This window comes from Mus caroli, unplaced genomic scaffold (genome assembly GCF_978045245.1).
Source record: "Mus caroli unplaced genomic scaffold, Mus_caroli_1 scaffold_7, whole genome shotgun sequence".
Taxonomy (NCBI): domain Eukaryota; kingdom Metazoa; phylum Chordata; class Mammalia; order Rodentia; family Muridae; genus Mus; species Mus caroli.
The window spans coordinates 33,786,147-33,802,522 of NW_028227262.1; the positions used below are offsets into that span (position 1 = coordinate 33,786,147).

A 16,376-nucleotide genomic window follows, 5' to 3' on the forward strand; every position below is an offset into this window, starting at 1 on the left:
TGGTGGCAAGTTTGGAAATGAGTGGAGAGAGGGCACACAGCAAGCAAAGGTGTGCTTGTCTCTACATCACTGGCCTGCAGGATCTGTTCATGGGCAAACTTCTGCTCCCCTGCTAAGGGCATGCTCTATCACACCCCCCTGAGGGGCACAGATATTGCAAATGTGATCTTTTGAGTCAGGCCTGGGTGGCATTCCAGGTTTTCATTTATCCAGAGTGTGTGACCATGGGTATATTATTGAGCCACTTTGGTCTCCATTTCCCTCAAATGATAGAACTTGCCTCGCCTGACAATACTCACCAACTACACATGCAATGCATGGAGCCTCCTCTGCTCTTAACAGCTCTAGAGAGACTCCTGGATGCTTCCTGGGGTTGAGTCTTCATTCTGAGCACAGTGGGCTGCTCTCTCCTCTGCATCCTCTGCATGGATCTTATCTTCCCTTAGACCCTGTCAATCTCCCCCAAAGCCGTCAGCGTGACTAGGACTGCGGTTAAGATAGTCTGAGTATTAAAGTCAGTCCAGGGAGTCAGTTTTAGGGAAGAGTGTGTGTGAGTGTTTAAGGGTCCAGTCACACTTCTGCTTCTGCAGCTCATGGATGCTGAGATGCAGGGGTGGGCAGGAATGGCTGGGATGGATTGGAGGTATCATGGGGGCCTCAGCCAGCCTACGTTTCTCACAGGGTGGCTCTGTGCCAATTCTAATGCAAAAGCTGAGGGCCAGTCCCAGGCCAGGGCAGCACGCTCACTAGCTCTCCTCATCAGACTGCTGGGAATGGAGACTTAGGACTGTATCCACCCACTCCCAGGGTTGACATGGCTTAAGCTGCCCGCTGTGAGGCCAACAAAAACCTGCTGTGATGGGATTGTGCTTGACACCTGAGGTGCCAACTTTTTCAAACTGTCCTTGGATCTGATTGGTTTTTTTTAAAACAAACAAACAAACAAACAAACCAACCCGGACCAGTATAGAAACAATGTTTCCCTTCTCCTTAGCCTATGCAGGCACCGCTCCTGCCTGTGTTACACTGTGTTTTGTAGAGTGTGGGGATGTGTGGCTGCAGGAATGTCTTCCTGTCCATTAAGAAGCAGCCTGTGCCTGCCCCACTACCCTGCTATGCACTTCTGAACCTTTGAAGTGGCCGCCAGCCTTTCATCTTCCGTCATTTTCACTTAATGACAGCCCAGCCTTTGATCAGCCCAGTTCTTGTCTGTCTTTGGCTTCAGGCTTAGTCACTTGGAGGTAAACGGAGACCTCAAATAGGCCTGAAAGTGCCCGGCTTTTATGAGCACAATGACTGCTTAACCTTCATATCTTAAGCAAATACACGGAAGGGGAGCTGGCCCTTCCTGGCCCCTCGGTGATAACGTTTGCTCGCTGGTAGTGTAAACTGAAAAAGAGGCCTGAGTGTGGCTTGAGGAGAGAGACCAAGAGCCAACTGCTGTCCCAGCCCCACCCCCAGCTCCCAGTTTCAAGTTACAGCTGCCCACCCCCACCCCAATCTTTCTGTTTTCCTGAGAGGCTTGCCTGCGTGTTGGGGAAGACTGCGTGGAAGCACCCTCAGTCCGTGTTGCTTTTCTCAGGACGGACTTTTTAGTTTATCATTTCTCTCCCAGGAGACATATCTTTTACATAATGATTGTAAACTTTGAGGTAATGTTAAAATCTTGAGAATAATCCATAGCTCATCAAAACATAGTTCACAGATGCAGTTCTATAGTGGAGTTTGCCAAATCACAAGTTCATGTGTTCTTTTTTTTTTTTTTTAATGTTCTGTGCTATGTTATTTTAATGGTATATGGGGTGTGTGTGTGTGTGTGTTTGTGTGTGACCTTGGATAACTTGACCCCCAGAGCCATCTCACTGCTGCACAATTATGTTATTGTCATTTTTATTTATTATTGTGTGTATGTGTATATAAGATGTGCATGCCACGGCATGTGTATGGAGATCAGAGGACATGTTTGTAGAACCAGTTCTCTCCATTCACCTCCCCGTGGGATCTGAAAGATCAAACTCAGACCCTCAGGCTTTCCTGGCAACTGCTTTTACACACTGAGCCACTACCAACCTCTTAACTCCTAGTAGGAAATCTATATTTATTCTTACTTGTATATAGAATTAGTTGTCTGCCCCCTCATATAAATTTTCATTGAGCATTTTAACTCTTTCCAGCTAACAAACATACTCTTACTTCTTTATTTTTTAATTTTATTGAAGGTATAGGGCCTCGCTGTGTAGCCCAGGCTGGCATGCCCCATTTCTGTGGTCCATGCTGACTACAAACTGCAGTGATCCTTTTACTTCAGCTTCTAAGTGCCGAGATCCAAGCAAGAGCTATGACAGGTCACTGGCAAGCCTTAACACAGCCCCTGCCACTGAAGACAAAAGGAGCTTTGGTGTGTCTGTGTGGAGCCAGTGATTATTACCTCCCCTCCCGCAGTGTGCTGAGCAGGGTCTCTCCATTCTAAGTCCGTATTCTGCCAGCAGCTCCACACCAGCCCTCTGGCTTTAGCTTTGGCCATCGAGAAGAAATGAGTCTTCCGCCTCAGCCACCCTCATCTTGGACACACAGTTGTCCTTGCTTGGATCCACCCCCACTTCCAACAATACCGACTGCTGTTATTTCCCAGAGCTAGAGTTGCTGCCTCGTATCTGATGTCCAGAGCCCCCCTCCCCCTTCCTCTCCTGAGTACTTTCCCTTCATGGTAATGTTTCAGAGCCGTCCCCCATTGCAGTTCGTAAGTGGGATATTGGTTTTCAGTGTTTCCGTGATGGGATACCCTGACAAAAGGCAAGTTATGGAAGAAAGGGTTTATTTGTATTGTGGCTTACAGTTCCAGAGGGGATACTGTGAGTTATGGGGACGAGGCACGGCAGCGGGAGAGTGAGGCTGGCCTGGCAGTCAGGAAACAGAGATCCAATTTCACTCACACACAGGAAGTAAGGTCGGGCTATAAAAACTTCAAAGCCCGGCCCTGATGATGTACTTCCGCCAGTGAGGCTCCACCTCCTAAAGGTTCCATTACCTCTCAAAACAGTGCCACTGGCTGGGGACCAAGCATTCAAACACATGAGCCCATGGGGGGCATTTTTCATGCAAACCACAGCATATGGTAACCCTTAAAATGCTTGTGGAAAGGGAAGCTGTTCCCAGTGATCTCTCCCCTGCGGTGGTGTTAATGCTTCCTTGAAAGGTAATCTGTATGCCCTGAATTTCCTCTGTTTCAGGAAGCCTGGGTGACCTTGGTGGAACTCTTTGCCCAGGAAAAGAGGGCAAGGATGGGGAGGGTGAGAGGTATCTGTCCCCCTGGACGCTGCAGACAGTCACGGTCACCTGCTGTACTCCTTGATGGTGTGTAAGCCAGCCTTAGCTTGTACTGGGCCATCATCTCTCCACATCCACGGGACAGCATTTTAGGGCTCTCTGGATGGCAGCATCCAGCACAGTGCTATGAGAATGGCTGGCCTGGTGTTTTGTTTATGGAGTCTTGACGTAAATGAATCCTATACATAGTCAATAACCACAGTCTCTAGAAGATATTTTAGTTCACACTTGGTTGATTGTGGGACAGGCTAGGGAGGGTGGAGGGCCCACTGTGTGCTGTCTTTTGAGGTCGCATCCTGATCAGATTTGCTGTTTCATGCAGTTTAGCCACAGCCTCTGGCATTGCCACCAAAGGCACAGGAAACATAACATCGGTGGCTCAATAAAGACAAGGGCATAGCCCCATGCTCTTAGTATGAAAAATAAAAATGTTGGTGTAAGGGTGATACGTTTGTCTGTCTGTCTGTCTGTCTGTCTGTTTTGGGTAGTGGAGAAGTGCGTGGTTACCACCCTCCCTACATGGTCAGCTCAGATCCCCACTGTGGGATGAGCTTATGTCAGGTGACTCTGATGCAGCACAGTTGGGAGTACTTGGTGTCACCTCTGTGGATTCCTGTCAGAGGTGTTTAACTGGAATCTAACCACGAGGAGGGGACCTGACTAGCAAAACACAACATGTCATAAAAGAAGAAGAAGAAAAAGACCAAAAACTCAGGACAGATGTGTTGAGCACTGTGTGACCATGCCACCCCGAAGGAGCAGTTCACTGACGACCTTTACATGTGAGCTGTTGACGGTCAGTGAGCTGTGCTGGGTAATAATGGTGCCATGGCTGTGCACCATTCTTAGACTGTTTGTGATGAAGTACTTAGAGACGTAGGTCTGTGTACTTCCAAGTTACTTTCAGAAATTACAGCCGTTATTTCTCGGGGAAATACTTAAAAATCTAGGCAAGGTCAGCTGTAACCCTGAAGTTTGACAAGTGGGATCATGTGTAATTGGCTTCTGCACAGCAAAAGAAACCGTCAACAGAGTGAAGGGTATGTGTGTGTGACAGAATGGGGGAGGGGCGTATTTGACAGCTATCCACCAGGCAGGGGGTTAGTACCCAGAATTGCCATCAAACCCCCAGAACTCCAATCACTAAATGGGCCACTGAGCTGAACACATAGTTCTTAAAAGAAGAAACACAAATGGCTAACAAACGCATTTAAGCATCTTCAGCCCTGTTATAGAAATGTGAGTTAGAACTACTGTGAGATCCCGTCTCATCCTGGTCAGGATGACTAAAACCAAGAAAATAAATGACAACAAATGCTGGAGATGATACAGGGTAAAGGAACCGTATTCAATGCTGGTAGGTGTAGCAGAATTTTCCCCCAATTAATTTAAATATGGTTACTGGGATTTGGGACCGCTGACCACAGGGGGTGAACGGCTGGGAATGTGAGAAGAATCTGCAGCAAGAGAACAGAGGTGGTGAGACCCTTGGGTAGAGAATGGCTGGATGTAGTGTGGAATGATGCCAACTTTTTAAATATTTCCCACAACAGGTGGGGGTATAAACCGCTGTAACCACTGTGGAAAGCAGTGTAGAGATCTCCCAAGAAATTGAAAATAGAACTGCTATATGACTCAGATATACTACCCCTGAGCATGTACCCAAACAAATCTAAGTCCTGTTACAGCGATGCTCACTCACCCTGTCATAGCGACGCTCACACATTCCTGCTCTATTCACAGTGGCTGGGAAATGGAGCAGCCCAGAGTCCTTCAGTAGGTGGATAGAAACCAAGACCTGTGGAACATACATGTGGTAGAATTTTATTCAACAGTGGAGAGAGATAAATCTGCAGACCTGGATACATGGAAATGGCTGTTAAATGAAGTAACTCATTCAGAAAAATTAATACTCTCACGTGGATGCTGGACTTTTATGTGTGTGTGTCATTGTGAGTACAGTCGACATTATAAATAGGACTATGGGGAGTGTTGGAGAGGGAAAGAGACTGACATTGGTGGGATTGGATGCAAGAGAGGAGATGACATCACTGAATAGGATTCCCGAGATATTCTGGGATCCCAAAGTCCCCTCTGAAGGCATGTTCTCCACTGATCTGTGGAGATCCCTTTAGGCTTTGCTGTCAAATGTCCTGCGTCTCAACATTGTCATCCAAGGGGACAATCTTTTTTTTTTTTTGGTTTTTTGAGACAGGGTTTCTCTGTATAGCCCTGGCTGTCCTGGAACGAAATCCTCCTGTCTCTGCCTCCCAAGTGCTGGGATTAAAGGCATGCGCCACCACCGCCCAGCTGGGGACAATCTTTTGATCTTAAACCTTTGGAGGCAAACCTCATCTTGGTTGGTCTGTGTATTTCTGGACCTCTGGGTTTACACTACCCTTGTCTCAGGTGTAGAGAATTCCCCACAAAGTCAGGTAGTTGACCCCAGGTCTGCTGCCCCAATCTGGCTCTGTGGAGTCACTCATTGTCCCCTGCTTCTTCTGGTCATGGTGTTCCTGGCCTTTTCTGTTCGTTGGGAGAAGCAGCCAACAGAGCAGGAAGTGAGTGTTGTCAGCGGGCTCTTTGGGGCCAGAGTCTTGTCCTCGAGTTGGGGCTGTGTCAGCCGAGAGCACCATAGACTCCCTGTTCTAGGCAGGGCAGCTTTCTTCAAGTTCCCAGATTGTCATGGTGAATGAAGAAAGGGAGGCTCGAGGGGTGACAGGACCACTGTGAGCACACTTGACATTTCAGAGCCTACTCTTTGTACATGTCCCTCTCCCTGTCTGTCACTGGATGAACGAGAAGCCCAGTGCCTCCCAGAGGCGACCTGACCACCTGGGCAGTGACACTCAGGTTAGGTGCTATTTGAAGGGTCAGTGTCCCATCCCAGGACATTGGAAAGACAGCAGTTTGGTGTTCCAGTCTCTCCATTTCCAAGATTCTCTGTTTCCCTCCTGTGGTCCGTGTGACCTGTGAGTCTACCTCAGATGCTAGGCCTGTATGTAGCAGAGGTTGTGTGGCTGTGTGTGGCAGGGAAGTGTGGCTGGGCAGCTCTGGGACATTGTGACAAGACAATTAGAGAAGGCCACCGCATTTCCACTGCCTGACCGTTCTGTCTGAGCATCATCCTGACCCTTAGAAGGTGGCCCTGGTGGGGAAGAGGTTTGAGCAAGGCCTTGCTGCTTTCATTCAGTCACCAGCACTTTCTAAACACTGGGAAATGGAGTCTGATTCCAGAACCTTCTGCAAATAGTTCTTCCCATAATTCCCTTCCTCCTCCTGCTCCTTTTTCTTCCCCTCCTCCCCCTCCCCTTCCCCAGCAGTATGTAACTGGTGCATATGTGCAATCAGTTCTAGATAGAAAAGGTTCCTGATGGACATAGAGCCTCCTCCATTGAGGAGGGCTCAGTGTACTGATATCGAAGGGGCCTGAGCCAGCTTTGTCTTGTTGGCACTTGTGGCCCATGGCAGGACACGTAACACATTGGACCATTGCCAAATGTTCTCTGGTTCAAGTGGACACCAAATCTGTACATCAATACAGAAGCCGGCTTGTCCACTCTACTGCACACTCTCCTGTGGACTCTCTGGGAAGGGAGAGGAGAACGCAGATAGAAGAAGATGCTGGCTAAGTGAGGGTCAGAAAGCAGGGGTACCAACAGGTGTTGAGTATTTTGAATTCCAGTTAAGATTTATGAATCCCACCTGGTGGTGGTGGTGGCGCACGCCTTTAATCCCAGCACTTGGGAGGCAGAGGCAGGCAGATTTTTGGGTTCAAGGCCAGCCTTGTCTACAAAGTGAGTTCTAGGACAGTCAGGGCTATACAGCGAAATCCTGTCTTGAAAGAAAAACAAAAACAAAAACAAAAAATCCCAAACTCAGCTTTAGGGCTAGACTTCGGCTTTGTAAGCTGTAGATTGTAACCCCATATAGGGTTGACCCCATGAATGTGGAACTGAGGATGGGGGCGGGAAAGTTTATCAACCATTAAAGGTGTCTGCAAGCATGGTGAATCTGAGGTGTCTCTGACCACATTTACCTGTGTCTCACCATGTGAGTTTACCGAGCCTTGGTTCTGAGCATATAATGTGTGGACTCCATCATGCGGACTCTCTATGAAGCCAGGAGACAACAGTAGCTGCGTTTTGCCCTTTTGCTATCCCCATCCCAAGGCCCCTGACTTTCTCCTCTTCCTCTCTTCTTCCATCCGACCTGGAAGTCCCGCCTACTCCCCCAGTGATTGCTTCCTTTATTCATTAGGAGATGGTTCTTGGGCCAAAAGGGTTTGTGAAGGGAAAGTTTTGAGATCTCTGGTTCTGTAGAAGTGGGCCAGTGGCTACATCACTAACCACCCTTGCAGAGGCCCAGAGTTCTGTTCACAGCGCCCGGGCCAGGTGGCTCATGACCATCTGTCACTCCAGCTCCAGGGAATCGGCAAATGCACACACATGACACTCACTCGTATTCACACACACATTCACACTCACACAAATCAAAATAATCAAGCCAAGCGCTGCCCTAGACAGCCTTTCCTGTTGCTGTTGCATGGGGGAGCTTCCTTTGTGGTACGGTGACTGGTGTGATGGGATTTTTTTGGTGGCAGTCCACCCAAGCTGTGCGTTATGTGCTTCTGGAGACATTGGTACAAGCCGTGAGGTCTGAAGGAGGGGAAGCGTCTTTGCTGTCACTCCTGGGACTACAAATGGTTTTGCATAGTGTAGACTTAATGCCCCTTCTAATGGCAGCGTCTGGGTACAATTGCCACAGCTTTGTATTCAACATATTTTAGTACCTTTTCCCTCAGTGTTTAAAAATGACTTTAGCATCTTCTACTTTAGTGTAGTAGAGGTTGATTAAGAACTATAGGTGTCATATGGTTGGGACTTTTTTTTTTTTCAAGATTTTTGGGCATATGTGTTTGTGCCATGCCCATGCAGTGTCTGCAGAGGCCAGAAGAGGGCATTGCATCTCTTGGAGCTGGAGTTATAAGGTGGTTGTGAGTCACCCAACATGGGTGTTGGGAACTGAACCCTGGAAGAGGAGGAGGTGCTCCTGACCTCAATGCCATCTCTCCTTTCCCTTGTTGAGAGTAAACAGAATCAAACGCTGTTGTCTTTTATCCTTGGTGGGATTATAGGTACTTGAAACTGCGTAAGACTGTAGAGACTCTCTGGTCCTCACGTGCCGGCTGTGCTCTGTGGGACTAGGTCAAGCTCAGAGCTTCTCTTGATCTCGGAGATCTGCTTGAAGCTGTCTTCAAATGTTCCCTGTGTCAGTCTGTCACTTCCCCTGTGGCCCTGCTACTGACCTTCCCCTATTGTTAGCTGAAGGCTACACGGGTGGTTCTCCACAGCCTTGATGTAGCTCTGCAACCAAGGCCTGCCCAGGGCTGGACCCTGCATGGCCACGCTGACCTGGCTGACTAGACAGGCATTGTTTGGCTGAGCTCAGCCTCCTGGTTCTAAGATCTGACTCTGAACACTGGACTTGTGGTTCTGAGCAGCAATGTGAAAGGTGTTTCTTATTATAACCAGAGGGACTCGGTCACTGAGCAGTAGAAGTATGGGCCAGCCTTGGGCCGTGGCAGACAGTATGTCACATCTTTTATCTCTACTGGCTTGGGCCTGCTCACCAAGTAGCCCAACAACCCTTCTTAAAAAAACAAAGAGTGACCCAGAACCCAATGGCCACAGCTGAACTGCTCAAAAGAGTCTGATTTCTTTGCACCTTCTCCTCAGCTGTTCATCTCTGTGCCGGAGACTCATTATTTAAAAGAAAATAAATGTACCTCAGCTGCCTGGGCCCCTGCCCCACAGGGCCCTGGGCCTATGAGAGGGTTGTGCAATGTTGCAGGGTAGATAGTGTACTGGGGTGTCTTCCCTCCCACCGAGACAGTGACGTCAGTCTGGTCACCACAGCTGTGGTCAGACAGGAGACACGCCAGTGCAGCCGAGTGGCTGGCATAGGGAACTGTGGTTTGCTGTTTTGACTTTAGGTTCAAACATGGCGGAGGGCACGTGGGGGATGGGAAGGAGACCAGGAAGCTGCGGGCAAGTTGGAAGTTAGATGTTGAAAACCAGTGCTTCTGTGGCTGCGGTGACATACTCCTGTGATCCCGGCTTGTCGAGACGATGGCAGGCAGAAGATGGGTTTGAGGCCAGCCTGAGCCACACAGCGAGACCCCATCTCAACCAGCAAGTGAGCAAGGGAATACACACTGCAGTTTTGAAAGTTAAGTTCTGTGTTTTGTTGACTGTAAAAGGCGAGAACGCAGCAGCTGACTGGCAGTGAGTCTGGCTAGTATCACGGTGTTTAGAGAGGGAGGTCTTAGAATCCTTCAAGTGCAGGATTTCAGATCTGGTCTCCCCCTGTCTGCGAGTTCCAATGTGACTTTGGTGTTGACTGCTCATATGTGACATCACGACATAACTTTGTCTTTTTCCTCCCCACCCCCGAATATGGGCTAGGGATGGCGCCCAGGACCCTGGGTGCCCTAGGGCAGTGCTTGGCCTCCAGCCCTTTCCTTTCTATTTATTTTTTTCCTTAAAATAAATATATGCTAATACTTACGATCTCTTAGGCCAGAAGAAAATCTTGTTTATTTGTAACTGGGAATGATGCTTGAGAAGCGCTTCTGTTCTGCAGTGCTGCTGTGAGTAGAAGCAGCAGGTATATAGCATTTGCATGTGTCTGGGGTATTCACCAATAGCCACACTAGGGATAGAAGTCAGGTATGTCCTCGGAAGGTGCCCTGCCCCCAGGCCCTGCTGAAATCATTCTTTGCTCTGCCACATACAAGAGCACAGCAAGTGGGCTTTAAAATATAAGCATTGGACAGCTTCCTTTGGCGTGGGGATGGACCCAGAGATGAACAAGGGGGTATCAGTGGCCAAACCCAGTCACCACTGAGGGTCACTGCCTTTCCTTCAGCTTTGTGATAGAGGTGTTCGTCTGATTAGCAGAGGGCATACTTCCCGTCTGTAGCTCACCTGTGCAAGCCATTCACGTCACCCTGGTCATACGTGTGATGAGACTTCAGCTCAGGGGACTCTACAGAGTCCTTTGTTCCCACCCCATTCCTGGGAAATCTCCTGTGGACTTTTTCTCCTCTGTGCTAGCCTCACTGAAGCTCAGCCACTCTGCCACATGAACTTCAAATGGAGGAGGCACCATCGTTGCTTTCTGCCATGGCCTGGGGGTGTGGAGTGGAGGGGTTTCCCCACCAAGCGTGTGTGCAGAGTAATCACTGAGCGACTGGCTTCTCTGTGGGTACCTTCCCAAGTGATGGGGGCCCGTGGGTGGTTTCTGCTCTGGGGCTGGGCTGCCCTATAGCTGCTGTCCTGAATGACTGCTCCTATTTTGGACCCCTTGGAACTTGTTGCTGTGGTGATTGTTTCCATAGCAATGTCTGTTGCCCCAGCAGGCAGCTGATGAAATGGCTCCTGAAACTCTGGGGTCCATGCTGAGCCCTTGTCCTCCCCACTCTATGGCCCCTGCCAGGAGTGTTGGGAAACACTGGGCACAGAGTGTGTGGTGTGGGCTGTTTTGGGGTAGGTTGGCCTGCAGGGGTGGTGACTTCCTCAGGCTTCATAGAGTTCTTCCTCTGCTCACCAGAGACTTAAAGAGGCATCCCTGCTCTGTAGAGTAAGAAGTCCAAGAAACAAGGCTGGGAAAGGAACAAGAGGCCAGGGAGGGAAAAAATCTTACACCTTCTCAAGGTCTGAGGATGAACAGTGCTTAACCAAAGGTTAACAGAAAGGAATCCAAGGCCTATCCAAACCAGCCAGAGTCTGTGAGTGAGGCAAGCCAGCACAGGATCCATGCTGAGTTACCCGTGCACTATGGAAAGTTCCAGTCTGCCCCGTGGCCAGAAGCTGTACAAGAAATCCCACTGGGGTGCCTTACAGGTCACTGTATATTTGCGAGTTTATATCTTGCTGTCTAAACTGGCAGGGTTTTTATTTTTCCTGGTGGATGCTCAGAAGGACTTTCCCTCCTTCCTTCCCACTAACAAAATCGCATTTGTCGCCTGTATGTGAAGCTGACGCCTGTTTGACGGCCAGCCGTGCATCAGTGGTGATATGAAGGGAAGTGAGTGGTCACAAAGGTGGCTTTTCTTGGGTACCACAGCGCCTCAGATGAAATTGACTTCATGCTAATATGATTCTTAATTGTGACTGGTAGAAATAAGATTGGTCAGGCCTCAGAAGCCACTGTGTAACTGCCCACCAGAAGGCTTTCTCTGTTTGAAAGAATTAGCTCCCCTTAGGACTTAGAATGTTGAGAGTTTTTACTCACAGTAATTATAACTCCTGTTATAAATTTTAGGAGATACAAACCTCTTAGTATTTGAAAAGCCATACTGTCTTGATTCACAACCAGGCACAAATTTGTCTCTCAGCTCAACAGCCCAAAAAGCCAGACTGACTGTCAAAGCAGATCTGTGTCACAGCCCTCATGAACACCTAACTGTGAAACACATTTTGAGAGTTGCAGCTTGGGACTGGAGAGGTGGCTCAGTGGTTGAGAGCACTTGTTGCAACATCCATGTTGGGCAGCTCATGACTGCCTGTAACTCCACCTCAAGGGGATCCAACAATTCTTCTGGCCTCCATGGGCATTGTACACACACACACACACACACACACACACACACGCACACACGCACACGCATACGTTTCAAAAAATGTAATAAAAACAGCAACATCAGCTTGACGACAGCAGTTTTGTGCACTTTCTTATAAAGGTATGGGGTTGAGTTCCTGAGAATCAAAGGGCCTTCCGGGTTTAGCGTCCCTGTGGGGATTGCTCACGATCAGCTTCCCTCTCTCTGCTGTTTATAGCAAGTTTTCGTTTTAAACTCTACCCTGAGGAGCTAGTGCTGGCAAACCTTGTTGATGTCAAATGTCCCCTGCTTGGCAGTGGCTGCATGCCCAGACCATGTTCTGAGAATGGCAGGCTGCCTGCTGTATTGCCAAAACTTTCCACACAGAGAGTTTTGCAAGGGGCCGGGCCAGACGCCAGGGAGCTGGGGGACCGTGGAGACCACAATGGGGCGCTCCTCCCGCCTTCCCGCCCGACTGGTGATAACATACTAATTTTCTTTGCATAGGTGAAGCTTCCCTCAGGGGAGAACCCAGGATGCAGACTCTCCCGGTGGCCTCTGCTCTCAGCAGTCACCGCACAGGCCCGCCTCCCATCAGCCCCAGCAAGAGGAAATTCAGCATGGAGCCCGGGGACAAGGACTTGGACTGTGAAAACGACCACGTCTCCAAGATGAGCCGCATCTTCAGCCCCCATTTGTAAGTTCCACCCTCTTTGGGATCTTGCCTGCTCTGGGCTGGGCTGTGATTCCCTTCACCTTTCCACACATCACATCATCATGATTTCCTTAGTTATTGATAGAGGACGTTGTTTATAAAAGATAGGTGGTGTTTATATGACAGGAAGGTGTCGAGCTGACTTTAGTGACTGGTGCAGAGATGGCATCTTATTTCTTTTCAACTCCGACAACCTCTCATGTTGGAGGGGAGCAGCCCTGAAGGTGAACTATGGGTGCTGTTTGGAAAACTTGGCTTTTGCTTGCTGGTCTCCTCTGCTGGCCATTATGCAAATCGATACTGGGTGTTTGTGAGCTACCAGAGTGGAAGGCTGTTGCATGGGCGTTCAGTATTGCACCCTGTTGTGACCATGCACCGCACTGTGCACTGTGCAGCTGCTGGTAGCCTGGAGCCATGGTGACATCTCTTGGTGTCAGATCCTTGATTGGCATTGCAATTGATTGGATTACCCTAGTGTCTTCTCTGATCCTCATTCTCTCTCTCTCTCTCTCTCTCTCTCTCTCTCTCTCTCTCTCTCTCCCCCTTCTCTCCCCCCTTCCCTCCCTCCCTCCCTCCCTCTTCCCTTTCTTTTTTTTTTTTGTCTTTTTCCAGATAGGGTTTCTCTGTATAGCCCTGGCTGTCCTGGAACTCACTCTGTAGACCAGGCTGTCCTCGAACTTAGAAATCTACCTGCCTCTGCCTCCCAAGTGCTGGGATTAAAGGCATGTACCACCACTGCCCGGCTTTCTTTTTTCTTTCTTTCTTTCTTTCTTTCTTTCTTTCTTTCTTTCTTTCTTTCTTTCTTTCTCTCTAACTTTATTTTCTTTCTTTTATTTTTTTAAAGATTTTATTTATTTTATGTGCATTGGTGTTTTGCCTGCATGTATGTTGATGGGTCTTCTGGAAGAGCAGCCAGTCCTAACTGCCTAGCCTTCTCTCCGGCCTATCTCTTAAACCCATTTTCAACGCGGAGCGGCTTAAGCTGGCGTTCTCTGAATCTGTGACATGGTCTGGCCGGCTAAGACAGTGTATGTCACATTGCACTTTCAGGACTTGGTGTTTGGGCTGTGGCAGTTGTGTAGCCAGTCCATGTCCCCATGTGCAGATGAGTGGTTTGTAGTCACAGGGCTGGCTGGTGCTGGCAGCAGCAGGTGCAGTGCAGGGTCCCTCCTGCAGACCGCGCTCTGTAGCTGGAGGCCGCCCTGGCCTCTGCTGCCTCAGCCCGCGTCCTCACATTCCGCGAATGCCAATCTGCCTGCTCTGTTGTGTTCAGTCATAAGACACTGACAGAGGTATTTATCCTCAAATAAATCACTGTAGTGTTAGTCAGAGGCTGAGCCTGCAGTCTGGAGCCTGGAATTTGCTACACTCAGGAATCCAGCAGCGGAGGCTGCGCAGAACAGCGCCCTCTCTCACTGCCTGGGAGGGAATCAGATGGCGCTCCTCGCAGAGAGGTCTGGCGTCCATGCTTATACTACCCTCCATCCAACTTTCCCAAACCCAAATAAGAGACTCTTGACTCTTTGTTTTACTTTTTCAAGAGAGGGGAAGGGGAGAAGAGGCGGCCTTGTGACTATGTAGACTGGGGTCATGCTTTAGTTGAAGCCCTCCTTCTGTGGCTTACCAGCTGTGAGACCTGGTGTTTCTGGGCCCCGTGTCCTTACTGTCAGATGGCAGTGATCGGGCTGGCAGACTGAGAATCTCAGAGTTAAATCAAGGAAATGCTCAGGTGGATATTATCATTTATAACCTCACTGTGCAGATGTTGGCTGTGGGGACAGTAGAAAACACGAGTATGATGAGTGTTTCAGAATGTGTGTCTTAGGCTGGGTACCCTGGCTCAGATGCCACCACCTTCTTGTCCCACGGGGCAGTGAGTATGCCTTCTCATTAGATTATTGTAAGGATCTAGTGCAGTGCCTGGTGGCCCGTCTTCCGTGACCCAGAGTGGCCTTGAACTCACTAGGTAGCCCTGGCTAGCCTTGAACTCTTGATTCTCCTGCCTCTGCCTTCCCATCATGGGGATTATAGACGGGCACCATCACCCCTGGCTGTAGTTAAAAACATTAGAGTATTAAAATAGTTGAGAAATCATTTTGTAACTCCTTGGTGATTGAAAACAAGAGCTTGAAATACCAGTCTGTGTCGACACTCTAAAGAGCTTTAAGCCTACAGGATGGTGAGGGGTAGCAGTGGTATGGCTGAATGGCAGCATCTGCCTGGTGCCCATGGTCCTCACGTAGCCCCCAGCACTGTGGAAATGAGAGAAGAATCATCAGATTTGGTGCTCAGCTCCCAGTTAGCATCATTATGCAAAGTTTGAAGAAAACTAGAAACTGTGCCCTCATTCTGCCAGGCTCTCTGGGCTCCCAAAGGAAAATCCAGGTAGGTGGATTTTCTCCATTTAAAAAAAATTATCGTAAAATACACATATAAATTCTGTGTGCATGTTCATGTATGTGCATGAAGGTACACATATGTGTAGGTATGTGTGGAGACCAAAGATTGACACTAGGTGTTTTCTCAATCTTGCTCACTCGTGTTGTTGGTACTTGGCATGTATGTTGATTGACTTGTAGATGTGTCTTGTTTGAGCTGTGGCGTGTCCCTCTTTATTTCGTGGCTAAGAGGACATTAGGGCCACTATCTATGGGGTCAGAAATGACCCTAGTGTATTTGTATCTTGAAAGAGAATGTGAGGTGTTCTGGCTTTCTAGAATTTGCTAATGGTGTGTAAGCAAAGCATGCCTTGTTTGCTTTATCATCAAGGGGATTGTGCTGATGCTGAGGAGGGCACGTTGATGAAACACAGTTTGAGCCACGAGCAAAGAGGGGCATGAAGATGTGGTCCTCTGACCCTGTGGTGTGATGCTGACCAGGGCAGGTAGGGCCAGTAAGGAGTTCTGAGGTACAGTGGGAGCTTTAGGGGGCAGGGGGCACCCCTCAGGATTGCTCTAGTGCTTGGTCCTTGTTACCTGTCTCAAGTCTACCCTGCCAATTTTCTTGCAAGACTGGTGGCTCTGAGGAAGACAATTACTTCTGAGAAAATGTGCTGAGAACATGGATGTCAGGGAGTTGGCTGGGTGGGGCGGGATTACTACCATGGAGGGAGGGGTTAGTATAGCCTGTCTTGGGGGTGGTATCCACTTTTCTTTTTGCCTATTCACAGAGCCCCATGAGTTCAATTCCATCTAGCCTCTCAGTTGTCCCTGGGTCCCACCTTTTTCTCCTAGCCTCATGGCCACTGTCTCAGGAAGCCCTGGTTCCTGGCAGGTGTCACGTGGTGATTTATTCTTAATATCAGGGGGAATCGAGTCTTCTGATACAATGGACACTAGCCACAGCCTGGGGTACAGAGAGAAAAGGTGGGGACTGGAGATGTGACTTAGTGGCAGAGCATTTGAAACATTTGTTTCAGTGCCCAGCTCCAAGATGTTTAAAAGTTAAATTAAGAAAACTTGAGAGTTCCACGTCCTCGGTTGCCCTAGCTACATTTTAAACTCAGGAGCCACTGTGGCCAGCAGTGTTTATCCTGGGCAGCCAGCACGAGAGCACGGCTATCCTCTCAGGGATCCCTGCCCAGCTCTGTGTTTCTAGACACTTGCCATTAAAAAGTCCCGAGTTCCCGTCAGGCATTGCCGTTCTATCCCCGCCCAGCCCTGTGTGTGCACTCCAGATGCTCTGCTCCTGGGTGCCAGTCTGTGGAAAACCCCAATAAGAGTTTGGTCC

General features: G+C 49.0%; 1 protein-coding gene across 6 annotated transcripts in view; it reads left to right on the forward strand.

Annotated features, from left to right (window-relative positions):
* The window catches only part of Vgll4 (vestigial like family member 4), a 118,634-nt gene that overhangs the window by 77,711 nt on the left and 24,547 nt on the right, over positions 1–16,376 (forward strand). For 5 of the 6 annotated variants that reach the window (XM_085840151.1, XM_029478812.2, XM_021165064.2 and 2 more), the window contains one exon: positions 12,440–12,629. In XM_085840151.1, coding sequence (XP_085696277.1) covers positions 12,440–12,629 — 190 coding nt within the window. Of the gene's footprint in view, positions 1–9,255; positions 9,526–12,439; positions 12,630–16,376 lie in introns of those variants that run through there. The other variant, XM_021165067.3, reaches the window with a different exon arrangement.